Below are 12,518 nucleotides of genomic sequence, written 5' to 3'. Positions count from 1 at the left end.
TCTCCCCTGCTTAAGTGGTAGTGGCCCGGGAGGACGTGTGTGCTGCTATTCGGAAAACTGACTTCTGGGATCAAGGGCGCTTGCAAGACCAGAATCCACTTTTTGGACACGCCTGTGCCCTCCCCCAGTGCCTTGCACACCCGCTTGGGGTGGTGATCCTCCCGCCACTCTCCATTTGCACACACCTGGGCCCAGAAATGCACAGACGCTTGCTATCTTTCTCACTATGAACTCGTCCCTGTGGGATATTTTCCATCTACCATAAAAATGGCTTTGGGCCAGTGGGGAAGAGAGCAGAGCTGGCCACAGGCACGAATCTGGGTGGCCAGGCCTGTGAAGAGGCCTAGCCTCAAGCTGGGATGGTGAAGCAGTTAAATTGCCATTAATCTTCCAGAGATCAGGCCTTGAAGCCGCGGGAGAGGAGGGGCCCTAGAGCTCCCTTGGGTTTTTTTTTGTTTGTTTTTTGTTTTTTGCGGTACGTGGGCCTCTCACTGTTGTGGCCTCTCCCGTTGCGGAGCAAAGGCTCCAGACGCGCAGGCTCAGCGGCCATGGCCCACGGGCCCAGCCGCTCCGCGGCATGTGGGATCCTCCCGGACCGGGGCACGAACCCGTGTCCCCTGCATCGGCAGGCGGACTCTCAACCACTGCGCCACCAGGGAGACCCTCCCTTGGGTTTTGATGGCTCCCCCACCTGACGCACAAGCCCCTCTCAGGGCTGACACTGTGCCCTTGGCCTCTGGGCATTTCCTCAAGGAGATTCTCCTGTGTGGCGTTGCAGGGAGCAGTGTGGGTCCCCAGCCACTACTAGGTGGGTAGCGGGCGGGGAAATGTGGGACTCCCCTGGGAACAAGCTGCTGAGAGCTGTAGGTGCCAGAGTGACAGCTGGAAGCCTGGCCAGGTGCCTGTTCAGCCACGTGTGCCCACTGCCATCCCCTTTCCCCAGCCGTGGAGTCCCGGGTGGGCTGGACGGGGGCATCCGTGGCAGGAGCAGGGCTGCAGCCACAGTGTGGGACAGGAAGGGCAGGTGCCACGCTGGACAAAGCCAGCAGCCCACAGAAGCCTGGTAATGGCCAATCAGAACCACTGGCATCCCCGGCCCCAGAGTTCAAAGGACTTTCTGCCAGGCTTCACCCTCTGGTCCTATCTGCCTAGTGGTCATTCCAGGGCCTAGCTGAGAGCTCTCACCGTGGTGGTCCCCAAGCCTGGATTGTGAGCCCCATCATCTTGGAGGCTGGGAGGCTGTCTCCCCTGTGGTCCGAGGGGCCCAGCTCCCCCTGCCTCCAGACTCTCCCCTCCCTTGCTGCACCCACGACCCATCCCCAAAGCCCCTCCATCCTCTCCCCAGCTGCCCCTGAGGACTCGTAGGACAGCCAGCCCTTCCTTCTCCTCGAAGGCGCAGCAGCTGTGTCTCTGGAGGGCCGGAGCAGGCACTAGGCTTGCTGTAACATGGGGAACGCCCTGCATCATTCTCATTACCCCAGACAGACCAAGGGAGATCTAACCCAAGGACAGTCCCTCCTCAAACCCCAAACCAGAGAATTTACAAGGCCTGGAGTCCATAGAGGTCGTTCCGGGTGTCCCTTCATCTCACAGAAGAGGAAGTTGAGACTCCAAAAGGGGAGAGAACTTATTCGAGGTGACCCAGCAAGTTAGCACCTGGGCTGATATTAGGGCCCCAGATCCAGACAGAGCAAGTTTTTATGTCAAAAGGACCTGAGTTTGAGTCCTGGCTATACACTTACCAGACGTGTGACTCGGGGCAAGTTACTTAACCTCTCTGAGTCTCTGTTAAATCTGCGTAATGGGCACATAATACCTACAAAAGCAAGTGAAGTGTATAGTACAGAGCCTGGTATATAATCTCTTCAGCATGTAGTTTCTGTTCTTGCTGGCTATCGTGATTCAGTAGCAGCAGCTATTTAAGCAGTTTATCACGTTTAGGGGAATAGAAGATGGGTTTGGGGTTTCCTTTCTTGGTGAGCTTTCACAGGACCACATTTCCAGCTAGGAGGGTTTAAACATTGCCTGCCTGGCCACATGGCCTGCATGACCTCTCAGGATTCCTTCCCAGAGTCCCACAAATGTCACAGGCCCTGGAGCGCCCCCTACTGGTTCTAAAGGAAAAGTTGCTTGACCGGTAAACCCAGCGTGTAGAGCAGGGATACAGGTTCCGGAGTAGCCCCCTCTGTGGTCAAAGGGCCTTTCTTCTGAGGAACCCCCATCCTAGTCAATTCCCTTGCTGCCCTTGGATGAGAGGGGGCAGGAAGTGGGCATGGAGGGGGCAGTGGCCCCTGACTGAATCCAGAGAAGGAGCTAAGGGCAGCACCATCGCTTTACCCCAAGGGCAGTCAGGCCTAGGCTGGGCGGGGCCAGAGATGCGGCTCTACCCCAGGCCTGCTTTGTGACAGTGGATAAGCCGCCTTCCACTAGGCCTTGGGGACCCTGTTTGTGTTTTCCTGCACAGGTCAGAGATCACTGAAGGTTCTTAGAGTTCCTGAGCTCCGTGTGCTAATGCCCTTCCCTGGGGGAGTGTGGGAATACATGTGTACGCATGTGCACACGTGTTTGTGCACGTGGGTGTCGTGTGTGTGTCCATGTGTGTGCATGCCCACAACATCACTTAACCTAAGGCTGTGTATTCTTTGTTCTCTAAGGATCAAGACAAGACCAGGCCTCTGTCCACCCTGGCCAACTTGGCCATCATCATCACAGACGTCCAGGACATGGACCCCATCTTCATCAACCTGCCTTACAGCACCAACGTCTATGAGCATTCTCCTCTGGTAAGACCCTCCCCGGCCCTTGTGAGACTTCCCTCTGCACCTCTGGTAGGGATGGGGGCCCTGTTTGGTGGGATGGGCTCCTTGGCGTTTCCTACTCCCCCAAACCCCTATGCATGGCAGTGATGGGTGGCCCAGCACAGTGAAAACCCAATCCCCTCTTATACCACACCCCACCTCCTCGTTCTCTCACTTCATCCCTGGAGGGCTCTGAGTGGCAAAGAGCAAAGACTGGCTAGTGCAAGCGAAGGGCAGCAGTTCAGAAGGATTTACATGAGATGATGGGGATGCCCGTGGAAAATCCAGCCTGGGCTGGAGAGCAAATGCGGACTCAGCCAGGCTCCCAAAAACATCAGTGGGGCTCAGCCATGCCCCCCACGTGTCAGTCAGTCAATCTGCCTCTCTCAGCCAGCCATCACTGCCCAAGGTGGCGGCCACCTGCCATCCGCCCCACAGGCCTTCCTAGGCTTGGCTCTTCCCTGAGAACTCACAGCTCCGGCTGCCCCTTCTGACTGCCCAGACTTTGGGTTTCCCAGGGCCACGTGTGCAGGAGAGGCACCTGATTGGCCGTGGTCTGATTTTTTTTTTTTGTCTGCGTTGGATCTTCGTTGCTGCACGCGAGCTTTCTCTAGTTGCAGCGAGCAGGGGCTACTCTTCGTTGTGGTGTGTGGGCTTCTCATTGCAGTGGTTTCTCTTGTTGTGGAGCACGGGCTCTAAGCGCGCGGGCTTCAGTAGTTGTGACGCGCAGACTCAGTAGTTGTGGTGCATGGGCTTAGTTGCTCCGTGGCACGTGGGATCTTCCCGGACCAGGGCTCGAACCCGTGTCCCCTGCATTGGCAGGGGGATTCTTAACCACTGCGCCACCAGGGAAGCCTGGCCATGGTGTGATTTTGTGCCATGTCACAAGGTCAGAGGTCGCCAGCCAGCCTGTAGATTGGCTGCCCGTGGGCCATGTTTCCACCATGGTTGTCAGCTGTGACTGGGGGTCTTAGAGACAAAGCATGCCGCTGCCCCCGGGCAGGGGCTGTGGGTGGGCAGCTTTGCTCAACTGTGGGCCAGGCAGGCAGTACTAGGCGTCCCTCGTCCGGTAGCCATCCCTGCTTTCGTACAGACTAGAACAGAGCACCCGCTGTGGGCTGATGAATTGGAAAAAGGTGGCTCCTCGGGCAAACACAACCCCTGGACATGCAGCTCGGGGAACAGCTCTGTGGAAAGAAAACTGTGCCCCTCCTTCTGGGAACTACACGTGCTTAGAGGAAAGACGCAGCTTTGAGAGCCAAGGGGGGCACACACCTGAACGTGTGGCTGTTCAGCGCCCCACGCGCATGTCTGCACAGGCTCTCAGAGTTCGGTACAAGTGAGAGGCAGGCTCCCCCGACCGGAGTGCAGGCCATGCTCCTGGACCACCACAGACCAGGAAGCCTGCCCCCCAAGTTCGGGACCATGGTCTGTCCCGACCATCGGCCTCCTCCAAGCACCATACTGCAGGCTCCAGGTGTGAGGGGGTATCCACTTCTTGGGGCCGCTTGTGGGCTGGAGGGTCTGACGAACAAGTTGGCCTCCTGTTGCAGGTGTCTGAAGCTGCTTCGAGGGCAGAGGGAGACATCTGAATGTCCCCACCCCAGCCGTCTCTTTCTTGGTGGTCCATGGACAGCAGGAGCTTGGGCTTTCAAGACTGTAGGCTGCCTCCCCCAAAACCTCTTTGCTAATAAGCGCTCATATTCTCCTCCCTGACCTTTCAGGCGAGGTGGGCGCTTGCATCTGCCCCCAGCCCCTGGCTGTCCCTTCTTAGTGCTCAACGCTCCTGCGCGGCTCACTCACCCTCGGCTCCTTTGCTGGACCGCGAGAGTAGCGCGGCAAGAATGGGGTCTGCTGTGAGCATAGCGCACCGTGGGTGCTCAGGAAGTGTTTTTGGAATGAGTGAATGAATGAACGAACGAACGAACAAACAAACAAACAAATGCCCTGGTCAGACCAGCCCTCTTGCTATCCTGTCATCCTCATCACCCTTCGTGCCTGCTCTGGTCACCAACCCCAAGTCCACCCATCTGTTGGTTCCCAGCTCACTGACGACCTTTCTTGGAATTTTTTCCTGGCTTCCTCCTCACTGGCCCAGGCATAGACATCCCTCTCCCCTCAGCTCCGCTGGAGTTCACCCTCCTTACGCTGCATGACTTCCCACTGAATTGTAGCCACACCTGTAATGTTCACTGAAGTGTAAGTGGGTTACTTTGGGGCTCCTGGTCACCAAGGTGGCTGAGTCTTTGGGACCTGTGGGAACCTCCCACAGGCCTCCCAGGGCATCGTGCTCAGGGCTGAATGCAGGCAATATGGGCAAAGCCAGCTTGTCGATTGAAGTGAGGACATGATGGTGGCTGGGCAGCCAGGGGTCTCGGAGCAGGTCGCTGTACTGCCATGTACTTGCTTGGCCAAATCACACGACTTCCAGACCTCTTCCTCTTCGGGGAACCGGGGCTACAGCTGTCTCAATTGTGCCCCCCTAGCCTGGGGGTTTTAGAGATTGAAGCACCCAGCAGTGCCGGCCTTAACAGACGTTAGAACGCCGCGGTTATGTGTTGGGATTGGGCTGGGGGTCCCAGCTTCCGCCTCATTTCAGGGTCTCGGTGGTCAGCAAGAGGGGTGTTGGTGTGAGTAGCGTCCGAGATCTTCAGTTTGTCTTGTCTCTCCTGGCATCCCTGTATCGTAGCAGAGTAATACTAAATGTAGCTATTACTACAGGTGTTCCTTTCAGATCTGCAGATTTCTGAGTTCGTCCAGCCATCCATTCCATTTTTCATTCTTTTACTCATCCTCTAGATGTTCATTAAGCCCCTGCTGTGTGCAGGGCCCTGTGCTAAGCCACACTTTCCCGATGATTCCACGGGCCCCTGCTAGGATGACTCCTCAGAACAGGCAAACGGGGCCCTTTCTCCCCTTGTCTCCCGCGCTCCTTATGCTCGGTTTCTTGACATCTGACATGGTTCTTCCTCAGGATGAGGGACCTTGATATCTCTTTGCCTTGCCAGGGTTGACCCTTTGGCCCCGCAAGGCCACTAAAGCCAATGTCTGGGGGGCTCCCAGGGAGCAGGTCTGAGTCCTGCCTCTTGGGTCATGACCAGGCGTGGGCAAGCCAGACAAGGAAGTAAGTTGGGAGATTCGGACTCTCCCAGCGCCCACAGAATCGCCTCCGTGTCCACACACCTCTGGCCTCCCTGCCTCCAGTCTTGAAAGTTCACCGCGTCCCTTGCACAGCTTCCCATACACCCTAAGCCTGATTTTTCCAGGCTTCTAATCCGTTTCCGTGCCTTGATCTGGGCCCTCCATGTCCCTTTACAGTGTGGAGCCCTGATTTAACGCAGCACTTTCCCGGCCAGGCCAGGGTAGAGGAGCTCCATGGCCTGATCAGTCCCCCAGGCCGGAGGACCCAGGAGTCCCCCATCCCCGGCCCTGCCTCTGCTGGCCCAGCGCCTCCATCCGGACCCTCGCCCACTCTCCCTCACTCCCCCTTTTTATCTGCAGCTCCCAGCATGTTACGCCTCCCTCTATCAGTGTATCAGGTCAGCATGCCTCATCTAAAGTGTATATATTACCTAATAAAATCCTTCTTATTTGGGATTATTGCATCAAATTTTAATTTCCTCACTCGAGCAACAGCATGTCGGCCTGCCCGTCAGTGAAGGACCGATAGAAGGTGAAAAGAGCGGATAAACTGCACAAATTACTGCCAGCCGATGCCTATCAGCCCTTTGACTGGAATTGACTGGAATTAAGGACTGAGAAATAGGATTTTCTGCCTCAGAATCTGCTGTGGCAGCTCCTGTCGGAAGTCTCTTCCGGACCCATGGGCTGCCTCCCCCCAAGGGCGCCTCCCACTCCCGAAGCAAACTGCATGTCATCCTTTCAAGTCCTTAATCCTGTCATGGAAATGGGGGAGGGGCATGGTGCTGGGCCGGCAGAGGAAGAGGTAGACAGGCCCCCTGAGGCTCCAGCTTCAGCCACTCTCCTGGCCAGCTTCTTTGGAAGGAGGCAGCCACAGAAGGGAGAGTCATGTTCCTTCTAGAGCGGTCCCAGCTCGTCTCAGCTCTGCCCCGACTTCCCTGCTGGTACCCAAGCCTCAGAGGCTGGGGCTGCCTGGCACCCTCACTCACCCCCTCACCACACCTTGAGCCGCAATCTCCCCACATGTACCCTTACTGTGAGAGGTTGTGAGAAAAAAGTGAAGGAACCTATGCGGGAGCCCAGCACAGTGCTTGGCACACAGTAGGTGCTCAACTAATGCTAGCTCTCCCTGTGAGCTCCTAGCTCTTCTCTCTATAGAATTCCCAGAAAACGTCTTCCCTCCAGGGTGGGGATCATTAACCTGGGGTCCTGCGGGGCCTGCATTTTGCTGGAATTGTTTGGAACGTCACATGCATGCATAGTCTGGGAAGAGGCCTCTTAGCTTTCATCAGATGTGCACGGCGGTTCCAGGCTCCAGTGAATAGTGACAGTCACTTTTATAGCATTTTCTGTGCACCCAGTGCTGCTTCAAGTGCTTTCCATGTATCCCTTGCTGAGGTGTGGGACTGTTGTAATACCCACTTTATAGATGGGGAAAACCCAAACGGTGAGAAGTTAAGTAACTCACGCAAAGGATTCAGATCCAGACAGGCTGACCAGAGTCACACCCTTAACCCCCTTGCTGTACTGATCTTCCCCCAATAAGGAGTTGGGACCCTGCATGCCTGTGTACCTTTAGCTTCTCGGGGGAGGGGTTGGGGGCGGAGGTGGGGGCCTCATTTCCCAGGAAGCCTCCTCTTGCAGTGTGGGTTCCTATGAAGGGAAGAAGCCCTGTGGCCAGGTGGGCCCCAACTCTAGCCCTTCTGCGCCCACCTACCTGCTCTCCTGGCCATACCCTGATGCACCCCAAGCTGGGGTACCTCTCTGGAGAGCCAGCCAAGCAGAGTGCACCCCTGTAGAGGGGCCCAGGCCCGCGACAGGCACTTCTCCATCCTCTCATCTTTGGAAATAGTTTCAGTATATTGAAAATATAATCACTGAGACTGAAACAAGAGCGGTGGGTTCCCAGGAGCCCCTAGTCCTCCCTGTTAATTCCTTCTCATAACATTTCCAGTCTTTGTGGCTGCACTTGTATTAAAAGCTCAGGGTTTTATTAAAAATGGATTTATTTATCCAAAAAGATGAAAACCCAAACTTTGTCAGGAGCCTCTTAGAGCTCCCTTCGTGGAAGCTCAGGTGTGGCTCTTCCGGGGGAGAGCCAGCCTCCTTGCCGTCTGGTCCTGGCTCTCCCACTGGGCCATCTGAGCCCTGGCCCCCAGGAGGACTCCAGGCTGCCAAGGGCAGGGCTACCCACGGGGAGATTCTCACAGGGCTCTGAGGGCTGAGGGTTCCTTGACCACCACCTCCCCTCTTTGCACAGGCCAGCGCTGGCCCCCTTCCCGTCCTCCTGAGGCTCACTGACCACTCCAGGCCCTGGTTGTACGTCTGCAAGCATGCAGCTGCCCCTTGAGGTTTATTGTTTAGCGACTGTCTGGAATGGTGCTTTGGTAGGCACTGGGCCCAGCTGACCTGGCAGGCCAGTCCCTGCCCTCAGCAGGCCACGGGCAGCCAGGGGACCCTCATGCTGGAACACACGTGAGGCTCAGATTGGATGGGGCTGTGAAAGAGGGAGCTGACCCTGTGTTGAGAAAGCCCTTCCTGGCAGCTGGAGCCTCAGACCAGAGTCCTGGACTCTCAGGCCTGGGGACAAATCCAGGCCTCTCTTGTGTAAGGAGTGACACCAGGAAAGGCATACCCCCAAAAGACGCCCCCTGGAGTGATGGGGGGAGCCGTTTGTGTAGACCCTTCAGATCTAATGCAGTGCTTCCCAGATGACCTCCCACGTACCCCTGGGTCTGAGGCTGTTAAGATGTTACACAAAAAGAATCTGTCTTCAGCTCAGAAAACGGGGGAGAGCAAAGGGTAACAGATTTCTTTACCGCTTTACTACTTCTGGGAGCCTTTACCACATTAAAGCCCATCGTGCATCTCCAAGGGAGGGACAGGGAATGTATGTTTTCCCATATTTGACATGAATTAATACATGTAAAGTGCTTACACTAGTGCGTGGTACATAGCCACAACTTTCATAAATGGCAGTTATCATTATTATAACGACCTGTTACAGAAGCAGCATCTCCTGGCAGGCAAGAGCATTTTGGAGCCAAAGTACCTGACCTTGAATCCTGGCTTCACCATTCCCTCCTCGTGGTGGGACCTTGGAAAGGCCACTTAACTCGTGGTGCTCAGTTTCCTCATCTGTAAAATGGGGCTGTCTCCCGGGGTAGTTGAGAGGGTGAAATGAGTTAATACATAAAAGGCGTTCGCAGCGGCACCAGGCACACGGTGAGTGCTGGAGAAGGGCCCCTGCCGCCGCAGGTGCTTCACACTCTCTCACACAGCTCAGGTCCTCAGAACCCACTTCAAGAGATGCGTCTTTAATAGCATCTTTCTCTGACTTTGTAACAGTCTGTTTCCTCCATGGGATCTAGCTAGAGCTCCTGGGCGGGGGGGAAGAGCGGGGAGTGCAAAGGAAGGAGCCAGACCTGCTTTCTGTGTGGCCTCCGCCTCTGCGCTGTGTCCATTTCTCTGCTGGAGACGTTTCCCCTGCAACATTCTCACCTTCCCTCAGCCAAACCTGGGGGCGTTCAGGATTGCCGCACACCTGGGCTCAGGAGAGGCTGGAGTGACAGCTGTGCAGGGGAAGCACTGCCCCAGGAGGGTGAGGTGGCAGATGCCCCTCCTGTGTCCTGGCAGGGAGACCAGGAGGAGTCGGAGGCACCTTGCCCCCAGGGCACTCCCTCCAGGTCAGAGGCCTGCGTGTCAGGAACTAGCCTCTTTCCACAGGAGAAGGTGCTCAGGTGGGGGTGGAGGGTGCAGCCTGCAGGCTTCAGTCTCCAGCTGATGACCAGTGAATATGTGAGAGGCACCAATGCCACAAGAGACGTTCATTAGACATGCAAATGCCAGGGTTGATATCTCCCTAGGGGCTGGGGACAAGGCTGTCCTGCTCTCCGTCAGTCAGGGGAACTGCAGCCTGGGCCAGAATCTCAGGCAGGCATGGCTGGTGTGATAGGGCCTGGAGAGCAAAGCGAACATTGCCCTGGGTGAGGGGCGACTCAGCAAGTGGTGGTGGTGGCGAAGTTAGGATCCAATCATTTGTACGTTCATTTATTCAATCACTTGGCCAATCAATTGATACTTGAGTGTGCCCATTATATGCCAGCATCTCTTCCTAGTGAGTCGTAGGCCTCCAAACCCCTGCCGGTGTGTCTTTTTTTTTTTTTTTTAATTAATTAATTAATTAATTTTTGGCTGCGTTGGGTCTTCGTTGCTGTGCACGGTCTTTCTCTAGTTGTGGCGAGCGGAGGCTACTCTTCTTTGTGGTGCACGGGCTTCTCATTGCAGTGGCTTTTCTTGTTGCAGAGCATGGGCTCTAGGCGCACGGGCTTCAGTAGTTGTGGCGCACAAGCTTAGTTGCCCTGCGGCATGTGGGATCTTCCCGGTCCAGGGCTCAAACCCGTGTCCCCTGCATTGGCAGGCGGATTCTTAACCACTGCGCCACTAGGGAAGCCCCCTGGTGTTGTGTCTTTTGCCTGGAGCACCTTCCTTTTTCTTTTCTCTCTCTGGCAAACTTCTACTCACTCTTCATGACCCATCCTAAATGTCACCATCTGTACAACCCTTTCCTCCAGGTGGACTTGTACATTCTGGGGTTCATTTATGCATCTAAGCAACCTCATATCTGTATAGCAGTGTCTGTGCATATTGTGTGCTCCCCAAAAGCAGGGGTCCCTGAATCCCCATGTGGGAGTCCCAGCCCCTAGCCCCTTCTCCCCCAGTGCTGCAGGGAGAATGAATGGGGTGTGGGGCAGAGCCATGTGAGGCAGGAGCTGCTGGTTGTAGTGCTGGATGGGGCATGGTTCAGAGGACCATGGTGGCCTCCATGGTTGTCACGGTCATCCTGGAGATACTCATTTTCAGGATTTATGATGCTTTCATTCACAGAGTTGTTGATTCATGATCTTCTCCTTTACTCAGTCCTTACTGAAAACTGAGTTGTTGTTATTCATATTAAGGTGGGGAAAAACAGACCAGAGGGGTGCAGCAAACTTCCTGAGGTCACACAGCATTGATGTGTGTTCGAGATAGAGACCAGCCCTCTTGTCCTCCTGCTGGATGCTCCTCCATCAGCTCTTCTTCCCTGGGTGGTTTATCCGAATGAGGGGAGTTGGGGAGGGGAAGGGGAAGCAAGAGAATCAGCAAGATTGGGCCTCTCCAGTGGACATGGAGGTGTTTGCCCGGGGGCCTCGGCATATGTCCCAGGGATGATGGCCTGTGTACTCGGTACCTACTTCCTAGGCTGGCCAGGAAGTCCCCATGGGGAGGGAAGCTGTGGGTGCCGGGACAGCTATAAAGAAGAACAGCAGCCTGGGGGCTGGGCGACCAAACTCAAGTCCTTTCTCTTTCCCACCCAGGGCACGACGGTGCGTGTTATCACCGCCATCGACCAGGATAAAGGACGTCCCCGGGGGATTGGCTACACCATCATCTCAGGTAAGGCCTGGGCTGCCCTGGTCCCCCACCCTGACTCAAGAAGAGCTGCATTAGGAGTGTCAGGCTCTGCAGGACAGTGGAGAGATCTATGGCCATGTGGGACAGTGGCATGAAGGGACCTGCCCCCAGGGACAACCTTGGCCAAAGGACCCAGGCAGGGAACTGACCGGCTAAAGGAGGGAGGAGCAGGGGAGGGGAAAAGGAGCTTGGAACAGAGGCTTAGGTGCCTGGGCCTGCTGGGTGGTGTTGGAAGGCAGGAGCGTGCGCCGCTGTCCGAGGTCTCAGGCTTCTGGGCACTTTGGGGCTCTGAGCCTAGGTCGTTGGTGACTCTTACCAGTGCTCTGGGATTTTCTTTGTTTTTCTTTACTCACTTGATGAAAAGATGGCAGCTGTTACATCACTTTAGAACTAATACAGCTGCAACTTCGGCTGATTTCACGCTCCTTTTACATTTCTGACCGTTAGAAAGTCACGTCTCGTCTGGAGTGTTGCAGGGAGGCACATGAGCCCTCCTTCCCCACCCAGTCCCTTGGTTGAGCAGAACAGTGACTGAATGCAAAGAGGGTTCTGGTTGATGGGACCCCTCACCCCACGTCCCCACCCAAAGACTGACAAAGCAGCAGCTCCTTGGCTGTCTTGGGACTGGGTGGCTTTGGAGCAAGGCGGCTGGTGAGAGGTCCAGGAGAAACTGCTCACTCACTCACACACTCCAGACCTGTCCCTGTTCTCCCACCCACACCCACACCCCACACGTGGCCTCCCTGCCCAACCCGCTGGTGAGTGAACGGTCAGCCTGGTGCATCTGGGCAGGCGAGACTGATGGCCAGGAGGATGGCAGGCCACCAGGCCAGTGTCCACCCCATTGCCCCTCCCTACCACACTGCCAAGAATAGAGAGTGGCATTTTGGGGGCATTTTCTCCCTGAAGCTCAAAAGGCACCAATGTGTATAGTGATCAAGAACATGGATGGAGTCTCCTGAGCATCCCGCCTGGGGTGGCTCTCATACCTCAGTTTCTCATCCATAAAATGGGAGCAATCAGAGCATCTACCTTAGGTGGTTCAAAAGTCAGAAGACTCACTATATGTCAAGAGCTTAATTAATGTATGTAAAGTACTTTATAATTGTTAGCTTTTATTATTAT

At 55.6% G+C, this 12,518-nt stretch overlaps 1 protein-coding gene across 1 annotated transcript in view; it reads left to right on the top strand.

Moving 5' to 3' along the window:
- Nucleotides 1–12,518, top strand: part of CDH23 (cadherin related 23) — a 450,353-nt gene that overhangs the window by 179,766 nt on the left and 258,069 nt on the right. The window contains exons 9-10 of the mRNA XM_027129962.1: nucleotides 2,655–2,783; nucleotides 11,297–11,375. Coding sequence (XP_026985763.1) covers nucleotides 2,655–2,783; nucleotides 11,297–11,375 — 208 coding nt within the window. The remainder of the gene's footprint in view (nucleotides 1–2,654; nucleotides 2,784–11,296; nucleotides 11,376–12,518) is intronic.

The sequence above is a fragment of the Aethalodelphis obliquidens genome, unplaced genomic scaffold (genome assembly GCF_003676395.1).
Source record: "Aethalodelphis obliquidens isolate GAN/ISIS:26980383/991018 unplaced genomic scaffold, ASM367639v1 scaffold37, whole genome shotgun sequence".
Lineage (NCBI taxonomy): Eukaryota > Metazoa > Chordata > Mammalia > Artiodactyla > Delphinidae > Aethalodelphis > Aethalodelphis obliquidens.
The sequence above is the reverse complement of the archived record's forward strand: the minus strand, read 5'-3'. Positions and strand labels throughout refer to the sequence as shown.